Source organism: Erythrolamprus reginae, chromosome 4, assembly GCF_031021105.1.
Source record: "Erythrolamprus reginae isolate rEryReg1 chromosome 4, rEryReg1.hap1, whole genome shotgun sequence".
Classification (NCBI taxonomy): Eukaryota; Metazoa; Chordata; class Lepidosauria; order Squamata; family Dipsadidae; genus Erythrolamprus; species Erythrolamprus reginae.
In genome coordinates this window covers 97,109,068-97,133,204 of record NC_091953.1, presented here as the reverse complement: position 1 = coordinate 97,133,204, position 24,137 = coordinate 97,109,068, and the positions used below count along the sequence as shown (strand labels likewise).

At 40.2% G+C, this 24,137-nt stretch overlaps 2 protein-coding genes across 5 annotated transcripts in view; one reads left to right on the top strand and one right to left on the bottom strand.

Moving 5' to 3' along the window:
* The window catches only part of REV1 (REV1 DNA directed polymerase), a 62,612-nt gene extending 44,260 nt beyond the window's left edge, over positions 1–18,352 (top strand). For all 4 annotated transcript variants that reach the window (XM_070750987.1, XM_070750990.1, XM_070750989.1 and 1 more), the window contains 10 exons: positions 1,407–1,579; positions 5,125–5,227; positions 5,805–5,979; positions 6,128–6,318; positions 7,765–7,998; positions 8,206–8,320; positions 8,696–8,895; positions 9,052–9,208; positions 10,508–10,610; positions 17,922–18,352. In XM_070750987.1, the coding sequence (XP_070607088.1) occupies positions 1,407–1,579; positions 5,125–5,227; positions 5,805–5,979; positions 6,128–6,318; positions 7,765–7,998; positions 8,206–8,320; positions 8,696–8,895; positions 9,052–9,208; positions 10,508–10,610; positions 17,922–18,033 (1,563 nt within the window). In that variant the 3' untranslated portion in view covers positions 18,034–18,352. The remainder of the gene's footprint in view (positions 1–1,406; positions 1,580–5,124; positions 5,228–5,804; positions 5,980–6,127; positions 6,319–7,764; positions 7,999–8,205; positions 8,321–8,695; positions 8,896–9,051; positions 9,209–10,507; positions 10,611–17,921) is intronic.
* A 57-nt stretch (positions 18,353–18,409) lies between these two features.
* Positions 18,410–24,137, bottom strand: part of EIF5B (eukaryotic translation initiation factor 5B) — a 31,508-nt gene continuing 25,780 nt past the window's right edge. Inside the window, exons 19-24 of the mRNA XM_070750991.1 lie at positions 23,879–24,010; positions 23,700–23,776; positions 23,450–23,614; positions 21,307–21,445; positions 20,681–20,842; positions 18,410–20,355 (exon numbers count right to left, since the gene is read on the bottom strand). Coding sequence (XP_070607092.1) covers positions 20,248–20,355; positions 20,681–20,842; positions 21,307–21,445; positions 23,450–23,614; positions 23,700–23,776; positions 23,879–24,010 — 783 coding nt within the window. The 3' untranslated portion in view covers positions 18,410–20,247. The remainder of the gene's footprint in view (positions 20,356–20,680; positions 20,843–21,306; positions 21,446–23,449; positions 23,615–23,699; positions 23,777–23,878; positions 24,011–24,137) is intronic.

Sequence of the window (24,137 nt, the reverse complement as noted above, 5' to 3'; positions counted from 1 at the left end):
TTGGCATGCAATTCCCTGTAGCAGCATCCCAAGGGTAGGAATTTAAACAGTTTATGTCTAGGACATGAGGTGTCTTAAATATTTTCTCAGCCCTTTCTAGCTCATATAATATACAGATCCTCAGTTGAAGACAGGGTTGTAGCAGGTTTTTTACTACTATTCATTGAAATCTGTACTCATTCTGTTTGTTTGCTGGCCAGACCAGAGAATTAAACCATCTAAATCAGTTAAAACCAGACATTAAAACCACTGAATGATCATTGAAGGATTTACTCCCAGATATGTGTATATATAGGATTGTGGCCTAAAAGTATAAAGTCTTCTGAGAAAAACAGCAATAATTTTTTGTAATTTCTTACCGTGGTGGAATGCACTTATAGCCTATGTACTTCAGCTCTCATAATTTATATGTATACTCTGTAATGTTCAAAGCAATATACTGTATATTCAAGGTAAGAAGCATGAAAATTAATTGCCAATACAGTAATTAAAGTAACTCAAGATTCATTTTGTAAATTTATATATGATTTACTAATTATGTGGAATAATGTCAATGCTTACATTTTTAACATTTGAAATACAAAATAATTTTGTAATATGAAGAATATGAAAACAAAACTTGATCAAATAATACAGTGGTGCCATTTTCCAGTAGTTCAAAAATTATTATTTGTTTCAGATTCAGAAACTATTTGTAGATGTTTCCATTATGCAGCATTATTTATTTTTATATGTATATACCATGAGAGCTGGTGCTGGGGTGATAAGAACATGGTAGCTCCTATAAATCTTGCATCAGTCTCATAATTAAAAATTTATATCTCTCATTTTAGTTTGAAAAAACTAAATATTCTACATCCTGTTTATGTTTATTTATTTTATGTAAAGATGCTTGAAGTGATGCATACTACGTACATTGACAAAAAGAGTAATATAAATGCTAAATAATATATTTATGAGCTATGGCTAATTGCTATTATGGCTATTCAGTTCAGATAGGACACTTTAGAAATAAGTACATTGGGTTTATAAAATGTTTCATTAGAATATTTTTGAATACAAAAATTATATGAAATTTCCCCTCTGTACTAAAAGCTCTGCGCTGAGTACAAAAAGGGTTGTTTTGAATATTTTGGAACCACTCTGAGCTCAAGGTAGCATTACAGTCATGTTTTCAAGATTGAAATGCTTTGAAATTGCTCAAGAGAGCCTGCTATGAGTTCAGAAAAGGGGTTTCATATTTAGGAAGGAACATTCTGTGAAATTTCACACTTGCATACCCATTGTCACATGTTAAATGGTATTTATTTATTTATTTGCTGGCGTCTTTTAGTACAACAATGAAGATCGGGTTTGATTTGATTACATCTTTTTACTTTTGTCCAATCTATTTTCCCTATTTCAAGGCAAAAGAAGCAGAAGCTTTCCTTCTGAGTCTTTCAGAAGAGATCCAGCGAAGGTTGGAAGCAGCTGGTATGAAAGGAAGACGATTAACTCTGAAAGTCATGATCAGAAAAGCTGGAGCCCCAGTAGAACCTGCAAAATTTGGAGGGCATGGAATTTGTGACAGTGTTGCCAGGTAAATAGTTTGGTACAGTGGAACCCCGTCTTACGAACTTAATTGGTTCTGGGACAAGGTTCGTAAGGTGAAAAGTTCGTAAGATGAAACAATGTTTCCCATAGGAATCAATGGAAAAGCGAATAATGCGTGCAAGTCCAAAACTTACCCCTTTTGCCTTATGACAACCGGCATTCTGATCTTTCTTTGGGGACAGGGGGAGGAGGGAAGGGGGACACAGCAGAGGCTGTGTAGGGAGCTTTGTGGGTGATTAACACACGTGGGAAGCTGCCTCTCAGCTTGTCAGCCGGCAGGGCTTACACCCTCCTTGAAAGTGTTTTCGGAGGTGGCAGCAAAGGGGAATCCGGAGCTTCGGCTTCAGACAAGGCTCCCTGGCTCTCACTCTGCTGTGTGTGTATGGGTCCCTGAATGCTGGTAGAGAACAGGGGGAGGCTCTTTTCCTTCCCCTTTGCTCAGGGGGACCAAGCCTCTGAGCTCCGGTCCTCAGCGAAGCGCAGGCAATGGAGACGCGGTGTAGAGAGAGGTCAATCTGTCAACTAAAGAAGAGGAAAACTGGAGCGCTGGGGGCTCTGAGGATGGCAGCGGGGCACATTTCTTCCATCAGGTTTAGTGCCCTGAAAACTTCACGAGGAAGTTGAGATACGGGCACTCACAGCCTCCTAATCCCCCCGTTTCTTTAAGGCTGCCCCCTTCTCTGGCAAGGGAGGGCAAGGGGTGGCTGGCTCTCCTACCCTCCTCTCATCTCTGCTACAATACATTTTCCCTGCAGTTGATCCAAGCGCTGGCAGGGAAGGAACAAATTTCAGGTGTCCTGGAAACCTAACAAAAAGGGGCTGGTAGAATAATCATTGGGAGTGGGCTGTCCTGTACAGGCTCTCACAGCCTCCTCATTTACACCCTCCCCTGTTTCTTTAAGCCTCCCCCTCTCTCGCAAGGGAGGGCAAGGGGTGGCAGGCTCTCCTACTCTCTCGGCTCTGCTACGTACATTTTCTCTGCAGTTGATCCAAGCGCTGGCAGGGAAGGAACGAACTGAAATGCGAGTCAGGAGTCCTGGAAACGTAACAATAAGGGGGCTGGTGGAATAATCATTGGGAATGGGGTGTCCTGGAAGTTGGGATACAGGCTCCCCCAGCCTCCTCATCCCCCCCCCCCGGTTTCTTTAAGGCTTCTCCTCTCGTGTGCAAGGGAAAGCAAGGGGTGGGAAATGCGAGTCAGGAGTCCTGGAAACGTAACAATAAGGGGGCTGGTGGAATAATCATTGGGAATGGGGTGTCCTGGAAGTTGAGATACAGGCTCTCCCAGCCTCCTCATTCCCCCCCCTCCCTCGTTTCTTTAAGGAGTCTACGGAGAGGGGCGGCATACAAATCTAATAAAGAAAATTTAAAGAAACGGGGGGGGGGGGGGATGAGGAGGCTGGGAGAGCCTGTATCCCAGCTTCCAGGACACCCCATTCCCAATGATTATTCCACCAGCCCCCTTATTGTTACGTTTCCAGGACTCCTGACTCGCATTTCCCACCCCTTGCTTTCCCTTTTAGTAACTAGAATAAAAGCTGAATATAATTGCAAAAATTGAACAAGTAAAGAAGAAGAATAAACCTGCATTATTAGTAGTGGGTTATGAATAATCAGTTCATTTCCCCAATCATGGCTTTTTCTGCTGACATAATTTTTATAGGTGGTCATATTAATCTAGCAAGTTTTTAAAACTGAAAGTTTTAAGAAACTATATTCATAAACTGTACCGTCCTAGTTTTCAAAGGAATAACATTGATCAGCAGTTCTAAACACTGAACATGCTAATCAAATTATTTTTATTATATGCGTGCTCACATTAGCAGAAGGGATAGGAGAAGGAATCTGCTACCAGGAAATGAGCAGCTAAATAGCTAAATGCACCGTAATGAAATTCAGTCATGGTAAACTCACGATTTCCTAACCTTTAAAATATTTTTAATTCCTTTTATCATTAATTAAAAATGTATTTGTAATTGTGGAGAAATGTAATGTAATAGTATACAATATAGTGATCAAAATAGTAGCACACGTCTAAAAGTGTAGGAGGGGGGAGAGAGAGAGAAAAGAAATATAGAGAGGGAAAGAGATACAAGACACAGAGAGTGACTGAAAGTGAGAGAGACGCACACACGAGACATACACACACAGTGAGAGAGAGAGGATACTTGATTTTCTTTTCTACAAAGTTAATTATCTACTGGTATTGCTTTATATGTATATACTGAGTATAATTCCATATGTTCAAATCTAGTTTGTATCTCTGATTGAAATTTGTAAAACAATCGAAATTAAGATCAGAATTACATGTGTAGAAATCTTATCTAGTTCTTTTTTCTATAGTGGCTACCAACTGCAATCATGGAAACAAAATATGATAGCAAGTGTCCTTGGCAGTTTTGGAAATACAGTGATCCCCCGCTCGTTGCGAGGGTTCTGTTCCAGGACCCCCCGCAACGAGCGGGTTTTCGCGAAGTAGCGCTGCGGAAGTAAAAACACCATCTGCGCATGTGCAGATGGTGTTTTTAACTTCCGCAGCGCTAGCGAGGAGCCGAAGATTGGGGGCGGCACGGCTGTTTTAAAACGTCCCCGCCGACATGGGGGCCTCGCTAGCACCCCCCCGAACTCCCAACCCGGGTCTGGGGGGGTGCTAGCGAGCCCCCCATGTCGGCGGGGACGTTTTAAAACACCCGCGCGGCTTTCCAATGAGTCCCGAAGACAAACGCGGAAGTTTGACGTTTGTCTTCGGGACTCATTGGAAAGCTCCGATCGTTTTAAAACAGTTGCGCCGTTCTCCGCTGACTCCTGGCGAACTTCCCCCCTTTAGGAGTCAGCGGAGAACGGCGCGCCTGCTTTAAAACGATCGGAGCTTTCCAATGAGTCCCGAAGACAAACGTCAAACTTCCGCGTTTGTCTTCGGGATTCATTGGAAAGCCGCGCGGGTGTTTTAAAACGTCCCCGCCGACATGGGGGGCTTGCTAGCACCCCCCCGAACCCCCAACCCGGGTCTGGGGGGGTGCTAGCGAGCCCCCCATGTCGGCGGGGACGTTTTAAAACACCCGCGCGGCTTTCCAATGAGTCCCGAAGACAAACGCGGAAGTTTGACGTTTGTCTTCGGGACTCATTGGAAAGCTCCGATCGTTTTAAAACAGTTGCGCCGTTCTCCGCTGACTCCTGGCGAACTTCCCGGGCGAAGGGCGGGCGAGCGGGTGCTGGGGGGGGCTTCGCCCTCCCGCCAGCAAGAAGGGGAAGACCCATGGAAGCCGCCCAGCAGCTGATCTGCCGGGCACCATCTACGCATGCGTGCCCATAGAAAAAAGGGCACGCATGCGCAGATGGTGTTTTGACTTCCGGGTTCAAAAATCGCAAATTACCCTGTTCGCAATGGTCGGGGACGCAATAACCGGGGGATCACTGTAATGATTATTCAAATATGTGCTTCTTTTTCTCATCCTAATGATGACATGTACTAAACCTAATCAGTACCCATTGTAAAGCTGTTGATGCATTTTAAAATTTATATATTTGTAGAACTGTGACTCTGAACCATGCAACAGATAATGCCAAAGTGATTGGGAAAGAAATATTAAATATGTTTCACACAATGAAACTAAATATTTCTGATATGAGAGGGGTAAGTTTTTAAATCACTGCAATTTCAGCAATCATGCTAGATTTTTTTTCTTTTACAAAATTATTTACTGGTATTGTTTTATTGTTCTAAATTAGAGTGGATATATGATAAATATTTTTTCTTCCAATGTGGTATATCTTATTATATATGAAATACTGCAATATTACATTGGACTATGTGGCTAGTCATTATTTAAAATAGTAAACACCAATCTGAAAAGAGAAAAGGAGATTGGCTAGGGATAGTGAATCTCTTGGATTAAACATAGATTGTAAGATCTTTAATCACTGTTAGTTAATCAGTTAACTGGTTCGATAATGCTTCATCCAATAACTATATATTCTTATTGCTCAAAGAATTTTCTACACTTCATTTCACTATTTTCTCATTTTATTATTCTCATAAATACCAATAAAATGGGCTTTTTTCAAGATCATACTTTTTCTGTGATTGTGGTGTGCTTGTGTGTGTATAAGCTATTATTCTAAAAATAATTTATTAATGTTAAATATCTTTAGAAGACAATGTTTTTTGCTTCCCCCTCCCCTCCAGTTTACTCTGGTATCATGTTTTCTAGGTTGGCATTCAGGTACATCAACTAGTTCCAGTTAATAAAACAACTGCCACGTCTTATTCTAACACTTCATTACCTTCTGGATTCTTCCCTGGTGGAGCTGATTCAATTATTGATCTTTTGCAATTTCCAAAAGGTGTGAAGAAATCCAAGAATAAAGAAGAAGAACACAAGGAAGGTTGGAAGATAAATAACATTTTGCTTTATGTGGGTTTTTTTAGTTAACTTCTGAAATAAATTGTTATTCTTTTTACCTTTTGCAGTAACTGTATATTTGTATACATACGTTCTGCATTGTTTGAAAATGGTGTCTCTTTCATTGACAGTTTTTTTGGCTGCTGTGGATGTTGAAATATCTTCTGCATCAAAAGCATGCACAGAGTTTCCACCAGAAGCAACTAATCTCCACCACGTAAACAACAAATCTGAGCCTAGCACCAGCTTGAATGGCTTATATCCACCAATCAGTATAAAATCTAGGCTTAATTTAAGTATTGAAGTGCCATCAGCTTCCCAGGTAAAATTTCCTTTTATGTGGATAATATAAAATCATTTTTATGCCCCTTTCTTAATAAAGAATGTGTGAGATGAATATTTTACAGGCTTGCTTGATGTTTCTTTCTACTCCAGTGCATGTGTTTTTCCTGGGTTTGGTTTGAAAAATAATTCCTTTAATTGAATGGGAGGGAAAATTGATCTGAACTCCCTGGATGGCATGGCTGCATCTCAGCTGCCCAAGCTTCATGGGGTGACAGCTTGACTTTAGCAGTGAGAGAAGGTGGAGAGGGAGGAAGCGGAATGGAAGGAAGTGGGGGGAAAGGAATGGAAGCCTAGCTGAACCTTGTAAAAAGCCAGCCAAGGTCAACTAACAATAGGCAAAGCTGGGAACCAAACACCTGTTTCTGAAACAACATACAAGCACCTAATTGTACATTAGGGGTGGGAGGAGGCAGTTCTAAAATTCAGCTTGCAAAACTTTTGTAATCATTTCAGCTTCAGTAAAGTATACTCTTGGCAAAACAAATGGCCAGGAGTCTTTTGTTGTTTAGATCAGTGTTTTTCAACCAGTGTGCCGCGGCACACTAGTGTGCCGTGAGACATGGTCAGGTGTGCCGCGAAGCTCAGAGAGAGAAAGAAAGAAAGAAAGAAAGCAAAAGAGAGAAAGAGCGAGAGAGAAAGAGAACAAGAAAGAGAGAGAAAGCAAGAGAGAAAGAGAACAAGAGAAAGAAAGCAAGAGAGAGAGAAAGAGAGAGAAAGAAAGAAAGAAAGCAATGGAGAGAAAGGAGGGAGGGAAGGAGAGAGAGAGAGAAAGACATAGAGGGAGGTAGGGAGGGAGAAAGAAAGAAAGAGAGCAAAAAAGAGGAAGAGAAAGAAAGAGGGATGGAGAGAGAAGGAAGGGAGAGAAAGAGGGAGAGAGAAATAGAGCGAAAGGGAGGAAGAGAGAGAGAGAATTTTTTTGTCCAAACTTTTTTTAGCCCCCACCCTCCCCCCGCTCAATGTGCCCCAGGGTTTCGTAAATGTAAAAAATGTGCCCCGGCTCAAAATAGGTTGAAAATCACTGGTTTAGATGATTAAATGGGACAATTGACCTTGGACAATAAGGAAAGAGCATTGCCACTCTCTTCCATCTGTGAGTCTATTGATTGAATTATTTCAGTTTTAGTCATTTTTGTTTAAATTTCAATTACTCAAAGATTTAAGGATTTAGTTTAAATTTGTCCTGAATTTAGCTAATATGAACACATAAGTGTCTAGGATGCATTCACTTATGTTGGATGCTGCTATTACATGTAGACACAAGCACAAGAGAAAAACAGCTTCCTCCTTTTATAGTCTATTCATTGTGTACTTTTTTACTTACCAAATAAAGAGTAAAATACAGTGTTTCTGGGAAGAGTTCTGTGTTTAAGTTACATCAGATTTTCATTTCCACTTTCTTAAAGAAAAACATTTTTCTTAATAGCTTGATAAGTCTGTTTTGGAAGCACTCCCTTCTGATCTTCGAGAACAAATAGAACATGCATATTCTCTTCAACTAATAGATGCACATGATAATAGCAAGAAGGAACAAATAAATGGATACAATACTAACTTTCCATCCCAGCCTGCTGGAACTGTTCTATTACAAATGCCAGATCTCAAAGAACCAAACAGTAATGCTGGGATTAATATAATAGCACTCCCAGCATTTTCACAGGTAAATGATAATATGTATTAATAGATTTAATGTGGTAAGCATTTTCTAGAGGAGAAATTCTGTAGATTTCTAGTTAGAAACTTTATTGATATACTGTAAATGTATTTCTTACCCTAGAGCCAAAAACTAAGAAGATTACATATTATACTAATGTTTCCGTGATTTCATATTGGTGATATACTCACAAGTGGGTGTTTTATTGTGTAGGTGGATCCTGATGTTTTTGCTGCCCTTCCTTCAGAATTGCAGGAGGAACTTAGACAAGCATATGACCAAAGGCAAAATCACGTAGAGAACTTATTACAGCAAACCAGTGCCACAGGTAAGTCTTTGAATGTGTTTCTTCAAATAATACTATATAATCTAAGTGTAAACTAAACAAGAAGAGAAGTAACTTAGAACTAAGGAGAAATTTCCTGACAGGCAGAACGGTTGATCAGTGGAATAGCTTGTCCCAAAAGTTGTGAATGCCCCAACACTGGAGGTTTTTAAGCAGATGTTGAATAACCATCTGTCTGAAATAGTGTAGGGTTTCCTGCCTAAGCAGGGGGGTGGACTAGAAGACCTCCAAGGTCCCTTCCAACTCTGTTGTTATTATTATTATCTTTTTTATTGCAGCAAAATTATGTTACAGCGGCTGGGTCATGGTTATTTCTTCAATCATAAAATAATGCAATTCTCATTTCTTTCTTCTCAGCATTAAAGAATCCAGTTGTAAAAAGTAAGAAGAGAACTAGAAAGAAAATCCAAGTCAGCCCAGTAAAAACAAACCTTAGTCCTTTCAAAAACAAGCGTTTGGGTAACCCTGCAAAAAATATGGTTGTTTCTGTTGGAAGTCCCCAGAAATTAATAGATAACTTCTTGAAGCAGGAAAAAGCAGGCAGTGACAATCCTCAGGTAACTTTATAAGCCAATGCAACACTTCAGTATTTTTAAACTAATTGTGATTTAAAATAATACTTTTCTTAATTTTTCTGAAGTTCTTGTTCTTGCTTTTTAAATGTTTCCTATTGAGAATGTAGAGAAATATTCATTTTTATTCTTTCTGGATAGATGGAAGAAGTACAAGCTGTTACAAATCCTTCCAGTCTATCTATTTCCCAGCCATTATCATCTACCACAATTTGGCCTCAAGCACCTAATCTAGCAGGAGCTATTGAGTTTAACGATGTAAAGGCCTTGCTTAAGGAATGGATTACAACTATATCAGGTAACTATTACTTTGAATAAAAGTGTTAGTGTGTCATGTAAGCAAGCTTAATTGAAACAAAGCTACAGTACATTTCATGTCTTTACTAGATGTCATCAAATAATAGCAATCTACAATTCTGGTATTATTTTTGAACAGAAGAGATTCAATATTTAAAAAGAGTTTTAATTGATTCTTAATGTTATTTACTGTGCTCTAAGAGCTATTGTAGCTTTCTTGTATTGCCTGCATTATATAGCATTCAAAGGATATTTATTTAAAATGCCAGAGAAGTGTCTCTTCCAGTACACATATGTTAAATTAGACAATGTTCAAAATCCCAGAAAAGAAAATTACATTTCTCTGCAGTGCATTATAAAACATAGAAACATAGAAGACTGACGGCAGAAAAAGACCTCATGGTCCATCTAGTCTGCCCTTAAACTACTTCCTGTATTTTATCTTAGGATGGATATATGTTTATCCCAGGCATGTTTAAATTCAGTTCCTGTGGATTTACCAACCACGTCTGCTGGAAATTTGTTCCAAGCATCTACTACTCTTTCAGTAAAATAATATTTTCTCATGTTGCTTCTGATCTTTCCCCCAACTAACCTCAGATTGTGCCCTCTTGTTCTTGTGTTTTGTGTAAGTCTGTGCATTTCTAAAAACTGTTGATGCCACAAGTACAGTTTTAACAGTGTAACTAAGCCGCCGCCGCCACCACCCCGACTTCTGCTAAATGGTATTTGCCTGGAGTTGGGAGAGACCTTGACCAATCTCTTCTATGGATGTTTCTTTTTTTTCCTCATGATCAATCAAAATTACTGAATATTTAAGGGACCATTGGGCTGAATGTGTACTTTACCCCCCTCCCATGAAGTGTGTTTTTTATTCTTTTATATTGGGTTTTTTAATTGTTTATAAGCTGCCCAGATTTGCTGTGAGTGAATGGGCAACCATATAAATCTAATAAATAAAATGAAGCAGCTTCATGATGGCACAAACAAAAAGGGTTGAATTCCATGCAGAATTTCATGGGAAGATGTGGCAGATACTGTGTAGGTTTTTAAAGTTCTCCTTTCAAATTGCTCCATAAATTGAGACAACAGATAGGAATATGCTATACTGATCATACACAGGATTTTGCAGACATAATAAAACATGAGGAGCTTAATTTACTTACTTGAAAGAGGCTGTTTTTTTGTTTTAAAAGGAGTAAAACCAATTTACATCAGTGTCAAAACATTAATTAATTTAAAGCTGCTTAATCTCTGCCGCTCCAAAGAAGCATTCAATAAAGTATGTATAATTTTGTAGATCCCATGGAGGAAGACATTTTGCAAGTTGTGAAGTACTGTACTGATCTGATAGAAGAAAAGGACTTAGAAAAGCTGGATCTAGTCATAAAGTACATGAAAAGGTAATTAGATGCTAACATTTTTTTATTTATAGAAATAAATCCAAATGACATTGAAGATGAGTTATAAAACTTTTAGGAATTTCAGGTAGTGATTCTATATACTTGCGGATCTTGCATTTGTCATATTATTTTCCACACAATTGAATATCTAGGACTTGTTCATTTGTGGTACTGCATCCATTATTTATTGTGAATATGATGTCTGCATTATACTGATGGGTTTGCACTTGGAAAGTTTTGAAAGATTTCTGAAAGGAAGCATGTATTGCCCCAAATCTCCTGCATTGCAATATTCTAGATTTATTAGGATATTACAGGTGACATTCAAAATATTAGAATATCGTGCAAAAGTTCATTTATTTCAGTAATGCAGCTTAAAACGTGAAATGTAATATATGAGAGAGACTCATTACATGCAAGGCAAGATAGTTCAAACTGTGATTTGTCATAATTATGATGTTTATGGAGTACAGCTCATGAAAACTCCAAATCCACAATCTCAGAAAATTAGAACATTACATGCGATCAATAAAAGAAGATTGTACATAGGACAATATCGGACCTTTGGAAAGTGTAAGCATGCATATCTACTCAGAACTTGGTTTGTGCCCCTTTTGTAGCAGTTACTGCCTCAATGTGGTGTGGCATGGAAGCTATCAGCCTATGGCACTACTGAGGTGTTATGGAAGACCAGGATGTTTCAATAGTGGCCTTCAGCTCTTCTGCATTGTTCGGTCTCATGTCTCTCATCTTACTCTTGGCGATGCCCCATAGAATCTCTATGGGGTTCAGATCAGGTGAGATTGCTGGCCAATCAATCCCATGGTTATTGAAGCAGCTTTTGGTGCTTTTGGCAGTGTGGGCAGGTGCCAAGTCCTGCTGGAAAATGGTCAGCATCCCCATAAAGCTCATCTGCAGAAGGAAGCACGAAGTGCTCCAAAATCTCCTGGTAGATGGCTGCCTGGACTTATTGAAGCACAGTGGACCAACACCAGCCGATGACATGGCTCCCCAAATCAACCCAGTCTGTGGAAACTTCCATGTCATTTGGAAACCAAGGACCAGATTATGGAGGAAGAATGGAGAAGCATTCAACAGTGCAAGATACTTGAAACCCAGTGTGAAGCTTCCACAGTCTGTGTTGGTTTAGGAAGCCATGTTATCTGCTGGTGTTGGTCCACTGTGCTTCATTAAGTCCAGGGTCAACAGAGCCATCTACCAGGAGATTCACCTTTTAAGTTGCATTACTGAAATAAATGAACTTTTGCACGATATTCTAATTTTTCAAGTTTCACCTATATATCACCCATTTTATTAGGAGTGTTTTCTGTGATTCTGTACTCTGAATACAGACATGCGGAATGTGGTGAGTTTTCCTTTTTTTCCATTTTGCATTTGTTAAAATGCACCCCCCTTGTTCCCAGCCCTTTTGCCATCTGACCAAGGCTTTCCATTTGTCTGAAATTTCACATATGCTCCAGCTGCACGTCCACAAACATTAACAATTCTTTCTGCTTAATAGGATATTACAGTGATCCCCCGATCATTGCGAGGGTTCCGTTCCAGGACCCCTAGCAATGATCGGGTTTTCGCGAAGTAGCGCTGCGGAAGTAAAAACACCATCTGCGCATGCGCAGATGGTGTTTTTACTTCCGCAGCGCTAGCGAGGAGCCGAAGATTGGGGTTCCTGGGAAGGGGACTCAGCTGGGAAGCGGCGCTGGGGTTTCCCCACCGCCCACGCAAACTCCTCGCTGCCGCTCGCCCGCCCTTCCCCCGCCCACGCCGCTCGCTCACGCCGCTTCCCAGCTGAGTCCTGAAGCCAATTCGCTTCAGGACTCAGCTGGGAAGCGGCGCGAGCGAACGGCGTGGGCGGGCGAAGGGCGGGCGAGCTGCGGGCGCGCAGGCAGGCAGGCGGCGGAGAAGCCGTTCGCTCGCGCCGCTCGCTCGCGCCTGAGTCCCGAAGACAAACGTGGAAGTTCGCCTTTGACGTTTGTCTTCGGGACTCAGTTGGGAAGCCGCGCGGCTGTTTTAAAACGTCGCTGCCGGCATGGGGGGCTTGCCAGCACCCCCCGGACCCCCAACCCGGGTTTGGGGGGCTGCTAGGAAGCCCCCCATGCCGGCGGCGACGTTTTAAAACAGCCGCGCGGCTTCCCAACTGAGTCCCGAAGACAAACGTCAAAGGCGAACTTCCGCGTTTGTCTTCGGGACTCATTGGGAAGCCGCACGGCTGTTTTAAAACGTCGCCGCCGGCATGGGGGGCTTGCCAGCACCCCCCGGACCCCCAACCCAGGTTTGGGGGGCTGCTAGGAAGCCCCCCATGCTGGCGGCGACGTTTTAAAACAGCCGCGCGGCTTCCCAACTGAGTCCCGAAGACAAACGTCAAAGGCGAACTTCCGCGTTTGTCTTCGGGACTCATTGGGAAGCCGCGCGGCTGTTTTAAAACGTCGCCGCCGGCATGGGGGGCTTGCCAGCACCCCCCCGAACCCGGGTGGCCGGGCGAGCAGCGAGCGAAGGGCGGGTGGCCGGGCGAAGGGCGGGCGAGCGGCGAAGGGTGGGCGAGCAGGTGCTGGGGGGGGCTTCTCGCCCTCCCGCCAGCAAGAGGGGGAGCAAAGGGCATGGGCGGGCGAAGGGCGGGCGAAGGGCAGGCAGGCGGCGGACAAGCCGTTTGCTCGCGCCGCTCGCTCGCGCCGCTTCCCAGCTTAGTCCTGAAGCCAATTCGCTTCAGGACTCAGCTGGGAAGCGGCGCGAGCGAACGGCGTGGGTGGGCGAAGGGCGGGCGAGCGGCAGCGAGGAGTTTGCGTGGGCGGTGGGGAAACTCCTCTCTGATGCCCGCCGCTCGCCCTCCCGCTAGCAAGAGGGGGAAGACCCAGGGAAGCTGCCCAGCAGCTGATCTGCCCGGCGCCATCTACGCATGCGCGGCCATAAAAAAAGGGCGCGCATGCGCAGATGGTGTTTTGACTTCCGGGTTGAAAAATCGCCATTTAGCCCGTTCGCAATGATCGGGATCGCGATACCCGGGGGATCACTGTATATGAATCCATTACCCAAATTAGAATCTGAATTTATTCTCTTGCCTTTGTATCTTCCTATGGGAGAAAGCTTTAAAAGCTTTGAATAGGTTTTCTTACTTCCGCGTCAGCCTGCTAATGTTTTTTTTCTCTGTGTGGCCATATCTATGGCAGAGAAGTAAAGTTAGCTTATCTATTTACCAAAGTAGGCTGCTGCTGTTTAATGCCAGGTCTGTTGTTAACAAGCCCCCCCCCCCCATTCCCATTCGAGATTTACTCCAAAGGGGTAGACCTGGCATGTATAACTGAGACATGGCTGGCCCATGAGGGGGGGTCCCTCTCTCGGAGATGTGCTCTGACAGGTTTCAGGTACTCCAAGCAACTCCATGGAAGGGGTGGAGGAGTGGCAATTATTGTGTGGAAGAGTCTTTGTCCTCGCAGGATGCCTGCGACAGAGTTTGTTGGGTGTGAATCTCTCGTCTTGAAATTAGACTCCGGGGTTCCATTGGGTTTTTGTTGACATACCTGCCTCCCAGCTGAGTTACAACAACCCTGCCTAAGCTGCTAGAGGCAGTAGCTGCGTTAGCAGTGGAGTTCCCCAGGCCTATGGTGCTGGGGGACTTCAACTTAACATCACTTGGTGAATCCTCATACGCAGCTCATGAGTTCATGGCTTCCATGACAACCATGGACCGATCCCAAGTGTTCCTCTCAGGGCAGTGGAGATATGATCTGGAATTAAGGGGTATAGATGTTTTTCCCTTGTCATGGTCAGATCATTTCCTGCTGAGGTTAGGACTTCAAGGCACCACTCTCCCATCGCAGGGAGGAGGAGCCGAATAAGTGGTTCTACCCCAAACATCTAATGGACCCTGTAGGGTTCCAGAGAGTGTTTGGGGAAATACCTGACTCCCTTGTACACTATCTGGCTGAGTCCCTGGAATAGGGCAACATCTGGGGCACTGGACTGGATTGCGCCTTCACGACCTCTCCGTGGCGATTGATCCAGAAAAGCTCCATGGTTTACCAAGGGGCTGCAGAGATGAAGCACCAGAAGAGACATCTAGAGCGATGCTGGAGAACCAGTAACTACAAATCTGACCAAGCACTGTTAAGAGACTTTATTAGGACTTAATTAGTGGCAATATGGATGGCAAAATGCTCACATTTTTCCGCACTTATTGCGCCCGCTGATTCTTGCCCAGCCACCATCTTTAGGGTGACTCATTCCCTTCTCAATGTAGATGGAATGGAGGAGCCCTGAGGAATTTGTTCAGTTTTTGTCAGACAAAAGATTCGGATGGACCTGGACTCTGATTGGGCAATTCCAACCAAGATGACTGTCCTGTCTGGTCAGATCAACTATCTGGAATAAAGACCCACTCACACTTTGGTTCCAAAACACCCACTTGAAGTCTATTTATCAAACAAAATTCTGCAATGCAAGTGTTAATTTAAGGAATGTGATGTTGGCCACCCTTCTCTCATTAGCAGGAGAAAACTAGAGTCTGGGTTGCCAGCCAGAATAGAGTCATAAATCTCTGCTACTGGTGTTTCTTCTTTGACTAATTATTCACACGCCCCCCCCCCCCCCCCCGAACAGATTCGCAATTTGGGCGTCTTCCTAGATGGTGAACCTTTTTTTCCTCGGGTGCCAAAAGAACGTGAGTGCGCAATATCACACATGTCAAGTGCCCACACCCATAATACAATGCCTGGGGAGGGTGAAAACAGTTTCTCTCCCCCAGATGCTCTCTGGAGAACAGAAACAGCCTATTTCCCAACTTCTGGTGGGCCCAGTAGGCTGGTGTTTCACCCTCCTCAGGCTCAAAGGCTTCCTTGAAGCCAGGGGAGGGTAAAAATGCCCTCCAGAGCCTCTGTGAGAGCCAAAAATCAGCTGGCTGGCACACAGATGCACGTTGGAACTGAGCAACAGCTTGTGTGCCAGCAGATATGGCTCTGCGTGCCAGTTCGCCATCACTGTCCTAGACTCACAGCTAAGATTAGACCAACACTTGACAGCTGTAGTTATGGGGACCTTTGCACAAATTTGTCTGGTGCACCATCTGTGATCCTACTTGGATCAAGAGGCTCTCCTCAGTCAATCATGCCCTTGTCACCTCACGATTAGATTATTGCAATGCGCTCTACATAGGGCTATCCTTGAAGTGTGTTCATAGAGTACAGTTGGTCCAGAATGCAGCTGCGTGAGTTGTTGTGGGTACACCTAGGTACACCCACATTACACCAATCCTCCGTGAACTGCACTGGCTCTTGATTGGTCTCCGGATGCAATTCAAGGTGTTAGTCATTACCTTTAAACCCCTACATGGCTTAGGGCCAGACTACCTTTGTGACTGCTTTCTACCACATAGCTACCAGTGACCAGTTAGGGCCCATAGTTGGCCTTCTTTGGGCCCCATCAGCTAAACAGTGTTGGTTGGCGGGTCCGCAGGGGAGGGCTTTCTCTGCAGCTGTCCCAGCTCACTGGAACCAGTTACCTCCTGAGATCTGGACTACCCCCATCCTGTTGGCCTTCTGGAAAGCAGTAAAGACCTGACTTTTCCGACAGGCCTGGGACCATTGATCTTATGGTGGTAAACCAGCAAGATCCGGCCATGAATGGTATGCAGGGGTTTCATTGTTTGTATTGTAAATTGGTTTTAAACTGTTTTAGAGGTTTTTGTACTATTATTGATGTTTTATATTTCTACTGTGAGCTGATTAGATTCCATAAGTAGTTAGGTGGCATAGAAATTGAATAAATGAATGAATAAATAAAGTGGCACGGAATCATGAAGATTTGAGACTTCATGAAAGATTACTTGTTTCATGCCCCCTCCCCCATTTCAGTAATTGACAAAGCCATGCCAAGATCCACAAACCAAAATTCTTGCAGTTTAATCACCTTTTGGTGAAATCAGGGACTGTTGTCTTACTGCAGTTATCAAGTGACAATCAGCATTGTTTCCTCAACAATAAACTTCAACGTGTTTCAGCTCTTCCACTACAGTCCTTTTACAGGGTGATAAAGCAACTTGTCCTATGAAGTATAAGCACTGTGAAACTACTTGTATATATTTGGCAAATTTTTCTTTTTCTGTTTTATTATTTATTTTATTCAAGAAATCATTCACTTAAACAATTAAACAATTCAATGTTTTCTCTGTCATCTTTATGGAAGTTTATTTACTTCTCCTTTCTCCCTTTCATGCCTGTTGAGATTTTTCCTGTCCCATTCCTTTCTTCCATAACCAGTGTTCCCATCTCCATGATAGGATTAAATTGCTTGAAAGGAAATTGAATTGGAACACTAGTAGGAAGTATTAGAAGCTTCTACTTACTCACTTCTTGCCTCCATTTTAATCTTCTTCATGATGGTGGCTTTGGCCTGTCAAACACTTGTTCAGCCATCAAAAATCAGATTTATCGTAGTGAAGTTGCACTTAATATGATCACCTTAATGCCAAAGAGCTTTAAATTCTACCTTTCTTAAGCAACTTTACTGCCATTTCTCTACTCCAGTTCTTTTAGAGGTTTGGAATCTTCCTTAATGCAGTTGCAAATGAAATATAGCATATCTGTTTAGGATAAGCTGTCACATTTTATGAAATAAAATCAGCATGATACACAGACTACAAACAAGACAATTGTTTGCTTCTCTGTAACTAGTTAAATGGCTGTATGATTTCATATAACCCACCTGCCATTATTTATTCTATATGCCCCTTCTGCTAAACTGACCTGTTAAGGAATTGAGGGGATATTTAGCAGGCCTGTATAAACCTCTATAGTTGCATAAAGTTTCAGACAGTCTCTTAGCTAGAGCCTGTTCTAAAATGGTCTACACAGGTGCAAACCCATCAGTGTGTATGCTAACCGTAGTTATAGACAAGCAGTTTTGGAGTTTTCCTGTTCTTTGAACTCTCCCACTAAATACCACTTATACTCTGCTCCTCATAAAATGTCTGCTTCAATTTGTAAAGTGACAAATATTTCATTAAATCTCATGATTACCTAAATACAGAATGCATAATTTTGTATGGTTGTCTTGTGCCACTTTACATTTATTTTTTTAAAAGATCTTGCAGACAGTTCAGCTAGCTTGTACGTGTGCATATATTTGCATGAATTTTTCCACCAACAAAACTTTGTTTCTAAGTATTTTCACATAAGGAAGCGAACTACAGTTAATACAGTTTAGCAAATTCTATGAGTTTGGCTGTGGTTATTCCAGTTCAAAATATTGCTCTTCAATCTGTGAAAATGTGTGATAAGTTTTCCTTTCTTTTTATCTCCACAGGCTAATGCAGCAGTCTATAGAATCAGTATGGAACATGGCATTTGATTTCATTCTTGACAATGTTCAAGTTGTTCTGCAACAAACCTATGGAAGCACATTAAAAATTATCTGAACTGATCTTGTAGAAAAGGATATGGTAAGAGCCTGGAGCTCTCTGGTAGCTGTACCATAAGTGCTTGTGAGGTATTTGCAAAATGCATGACATTAAGCTAAGTTTTTATAAGTTGAATTTTTTTTAAAGGAGGAGGTGTTTTGTACATTTTCTTTCAGCAAAGTGCCAAAATTTGTCAGTATTGCATGTAAATAATTGTGTTTAAATTCTTTTATTGTAGAATAGAATCTATTTACAAAATGTTTGTTTATAAAAGTTTTATGGATTTTTACAGTGAAGTGTTTACAATTGTTTAATAAAGAATTGTATGTAATTTGTACATATTTTGTTTCACTCCTTTTTCTTCCCTAAATGCTATAAATCTGAACAGTCAATATTAGTTTTCATATTTTTATTGGCTAAACATTTATCTTCAAGCTCAGTTATTTCACAGTGGCAGAAGGCTCTCTGAAAAGTGCTGATTTGGACTTTTTTTTTAAAAAAGAAATTCATTATTTTTGGAATTTTCTAACATGAACAACAAAATCCCAGCACTGCATCTCTTCTCATAATTGGCTAAATCTGATAAATTAATGCAGCTTGATCTGTTCCTACCATTTTTCTTTCATATCAAACACATGTAAGAGACATTTTCCTATTCACAAAATACTTAGTTTTCATTAATGAACAATTTTCCTTCTATTTAAAGAGATTCCGTTATAGCAGTCTATTGAAACTTTTAACAATTTAAAGAAGAAGAATGTCTATTGGATTAGATGAAGTGGTTGATCTTACACTGTAGCAAATGGACTTCTTTTTGGACTCACATTACTAGTGTGAAGATATTTCTTCTTATCCCCATAGTCACCTGGTAATTCTAGCAACGTATCAATTGACATTCTTAAGTCTCATTAGAACCTAAGAAAATTATCTTACCCAAACATTTAATTTCAGAATTTGTAATATATATGATGAGGCTACATGAAAGTGATTTATTATCAGATTAAATAGAAAACAATGAGGACTGAAGATTTACTCACATCTTATCTGGTAAAAATGATACTTTAGAATGGATTTAAGTTACAGCATATCTTGAAGCTTCTGCAGACCTGATTGTTTATTACCTAAATTAATCAGCTTCTTTCAACTGTAGAATTTTAACTATTATTTCATTTCTAATTTTAACTTTACTGCTATATCCTGATAATTATGGTTGCAATTGGTTAAGGTCATTTTGCAAACATCAGGCAAAAAATAGGATTGTTGATAATCTGCCTTCCATGTAACCTTAGCAGTAAATACCATGATGCTATCAGTGTATAAGATCACCATCCAAAGATGATTTCATTTTAGCCCACCTTTCCAGATATTGTTTTGTACAATTATACCACATTTACATATTAACAGGATTACTGCACATAATTCTTCAACCACACTGACCAGGTCAAACTGCTCAACTGTGCTCTTCTAACCATTTGGCAGAGAGATTGTATTCCATCTTTCTAACCAACAATTTACATAAGAGGACTATTGAAGCGTTCAGACCAGACACACATAACTAAATTTTGACATATATTTGCATGCTGCACTGCCTTTATTAGGAATTATCAGAGTAATGTTCGTTTATTGAATTTGCAGTTCAGCATTAATGATTAATTTGTCAAATTTCAGAAACTGTACAAGCAGTAAAAGGCAGCCAACTATGCTTTACATCATTGTTTCACACCAATACAGATAGCCAATTACCTAATTTTTCTATAATAAATTTCTATAGGCACAAAGCAGAAGTGATGAAAAAAATCAGGGGAAAAGAAGGATTGCATAAATAAAGATTTCTTACATCGAAAAAGTCCAAAAAATCACAAAGTCTATAAGAGTTTCATTAGGCAAACACTGTGGTACTGATCTTACTAGTATAAAAGTGAAAGCGGAGTTACTTAATAAAAAAATTATTTTCTTTTAATTTGGGGGTGTGAACTGGAAAGGGCAAACTTTAAAGTTTGTCAGTACAAAGTGAAGGGCATTGGGAAAGATGCACAGGCACATTGGAACCACAGGGACATAAATTGACCACTGTCAAACCAGTGTAAGTTATTTGGTTTCTCATGGAAAACATTTTATCCACATTTTTCCCAGATGTTTGTTAAATCCAACAGCATATTTATTATAAGCTGCTGTTGTTCTTATAAAGGAACTGTGGGCTTTTGATAATCATTGTTCAAAGTTTGACAGAACCTAGATGATTTCAAATACTTTCTTGAGCTCCACAATAAGTTGCCAGTCAGATTTCTGCATTTCATCTCTAAACCAGTCTTTCAGGGCATCAATAGACTGTCGACTAATCTGTAAGTAGAAAATCAAAACGTTTAACATGACCCCACTATTTGTAAGACTGTTTGTTATATATAGCACAAATCTACATTTCAGAAATTTTAAGAAACTAAAATAACATTTTTTTGAAAAGTTGCACCTTAAGCACTGTAATGATGTTCTCAACCATTTTTAATTTTAATGTCTAAAAGTAAAGGATAATTTTGTATCAACATTTTTGTAACAGCTCCTCTACCACCACCCGCCCCCAATGCTGACATATCAGTCTAAATTCTACCCCATTTTTTAAAAGCCCTTTTGTCCTTACATTCAAGTATAACATTCTGAAAATGTTTACCTTGCTGACAAGTATATCAGTTGCTTCAAAATGTCGACCATACATTTTTGGTGCTTCACCGGGAATTGGCTCTATTTTTACACAGACTTCTTGACCTTTTTTTGCAACATCTACTTGTTTATGATTTATTTCAATACTTGTAATTATTCCAATATCAATGAACTATAATAAAACATACTTTTCGTTAGTATTGTATTTCCCCATATAAAATCTGAAGAAGAGTGTGGGGGTCTTTTGTTAAAACTATTAAATGATACTGTACATACGATAGAGCATACAATGAAAGTTTGGTGGTCAATTATCTCTAAATATCTGAGAAAACCTTGGGAAAGCAGCTTTGCACACTATTATTTATTTCAAAAGATGTTCTGTCAAATTTAAGATTTCAAATTAGAAAAATAGATCTGTAGATAAAATCAGTGTTCCACAGAAGTCATGACAAAGGACATTTTATCAAAGAATCCAAGTTTCTTATAAATGCATCAGCTGCAAAATAGACGATTATTTTTATATATATAAAAACACCTATTATCAAAATATATTAAAATAAACTATTTTTAAAATTATTATCCAAATAACTCTTCTTTAAAAAAGATAGAATATCTTTAAAGATACAAAATACTCACATTTTTACTAGGTACACAGATTGGAGTTCCTTGTTTTACCTGACCTGCATCCACAATGACTCCCATCACTATGGGATCACGAGAATTAAAAATAAATTGAGGAAGTATTTTCATCTTACAAGGGAATACTGCTATATGCCTGGGGGGAAAGGGGAGAGAAAGGTGGTGGGAAAACTGTTTAAAAATGGACTGAAATTAAAGCTACATGCAGAAAAATCTATTTTTATTCACAAGTACTATTTCTGATAAATCTAGACTGAAAATAATTTAAATCCATTATGCCATATTTACTTCAGCAATTCTTAAATCACACAAAAACCCTAGAATGGCAAATATATAATAAAAAATTAACTCATTGTAATGCTAAATGTGTTTGGCAATCTTCAGTAATTATAAAGCACTCTTATCCAGATTTTTATTTCAACGTGAGACCAGAATTCTGAAACATTTAGCAGTCTATTAACTATAATCTGGTCATGAATTGCGTGTTTTTATCAAATAGTAAAAAATATTAAGTCACAAAAATGATACAATGTATCATTACTACCAATTATGGTATCATTTTCTCATAAGTATTTGTTACATTTTCTTCAATGAAACAAAGTAATCTATAAACCACAAGCAAGGTTCTTTGTATAGTCTTCATTTAGCAACCACAATTGGGACTATCAACTCTATCACTAAGCAAAGCAATTGCTGAGTGGGAAATCAGGTGACCACAAATGTGCTTCCCTTTTTCCCACTTCCTTGTCCTTTGGAATGTTGATGCCAATGTTGGGATAATTAATAAGGGAATTCCAACATTCCACATGCTTCATTGGCGGACAACTGGTTTCTGGACGCAATTCAAAGTATTGGTTATGACCTGTAAAGCCCTACAAGGCATTGGACAAGAATACCTACAGGATCGCCCTCTGCCACATGAATTCCAGCGACTGGTTAGGTCCCACAGTCAGCCTTCTCTAGGTCCTGTCAACTAGACAATGTTGTCTGGTGCGGCCCAGGTTAAGAGCCTTCTCTGAGGGGGGGGGGAGAAGCTGGGGGCTCTGGAATCAGCTCCCCCCACCAAGAGATTCGTACTGCCCCCCACTCCTCACCTTCCACAGAAGTCTTAAGACTCATTTATGCTGCTAGACTCCTGCCCCTTGGCCGATGAATGTGTTGAGAAAAAGTTGTTTGAGTGGTTCTTGGATTTTTTAGATTTTAAATTTAATTAATTGGATTTGAGATTGATTGATTGATTGATTGATTAGATTTGTATGCCACCTCTCTGAGGACTCAGGGCAGCTCACAACATAGATGTTATATATTGTTTTATTATATGTTGTAAGCCGCTCCGAGTCCTCGGAGAGGGGAGGCATAAAAGTCCAATAAATAATAAATTGCTTGTATTTACATTCATTAGAGAGGAAGGGATTGCTACCTGTCTATACAGACAGTCCTCAATTTACAACTACAATTGAGCCCCAAATTTCTGTTGCCATGTCAGTTGAGTTTTGCCCCATTTTACCAACCTTTTTTCACCACAGTTAGAGAATCACTGCACTTGTTGAGTTATTAAGACTAACTTAAGTGAATCTGATTTCCCCACTAGAAGGGCGCAGAAAGTTCTGCCATAGTACTCATCCTTTAGAGCACGGCTGTCAAACTGGACCATGTCACATGATATATTGTGACGGTTTTTGCCTTTGGAGAGAGCGGGGGGGCGTGTCCTAAAAGTGACCTATCTAGCCCGCGGTCTGCCAGTTTGACAGGCTTGCTTGTTCGAACAGAAACTATCTCTGACTGTGCTGAAATTTTGTAAAATTCTTGAAATCACAGTTTGGAGGCCTGGAGTCCCAAGTATGGGTGACAGGCCATCTCTTGGTTTTAATGATGAATCCTTTTCAAATGCTTGCTTGTTATATGTTTTTATTTGTATATTATGTATATTTTAACAACCGTTTCATTCAACAACCGAGATGCTGGTCCAAATTGTAATTGTTAAGTGATGATGTCCTGTATATTTTTACACGGACATTTTTCAGTTGAAATGAAAACCAAACACCAAACTGATACTATACAATTAAGAAATCATTTTATAATTCATACACATGCACACACAATATTTCTATCTATATCTTAGTATGAGAATTCTACTTACTTGAATTCTTCCTGTTTTTGTTTTTTGTAGTCTTGCCTATATTTTGTGAAGGCATCAAATAAATGATATATAATTTCTGCACTAAAGATTCTAACCCCTAAACTGTCAGCCATTTCCTGGGCATCTCGTTCAATCCTCACATCAAAAGCCAAGATCACTGCGTACCTTGAAAATAACAATAATAATATTAGGGAGCTGCACATGAAATCTCTTTTATAAATGCTACAAATCTTTTGAAGGAAATACTTACTGTTGATCATGCTCCAGCATGACTGATGCCTTCATAACATCCTTTTTATGCACAGGTCCTATATTAATTCCAGCATACTGTCAGGAGACAAGGCAGAAAAACAGCTTGTCATTAATATGAATTCTGCAAATAATACCTAACAAAATAATGACCAAGAAAATAGAACCTTGGGTACTTACTGGCACTTCTGAAGTTTTCAGAAATTCAAGTAATGCTTCTAAAGATCCCAAGGTAGATGCCTGGACATAAACCCCTTTTTCTTCTAATTTTATAGCATTCAGTGTCTGCTTCAGTTCATGTATCAATTCATCCTTTAAAATAAAAAATTATGCATTTTTTTTAAAACAACCCTGCTTTTGCTTATCCAACACTGTAAGTGGCATCATATACTATATATACAAGGCACATATCAAGAGATATAGCTTCATATTTACGAAC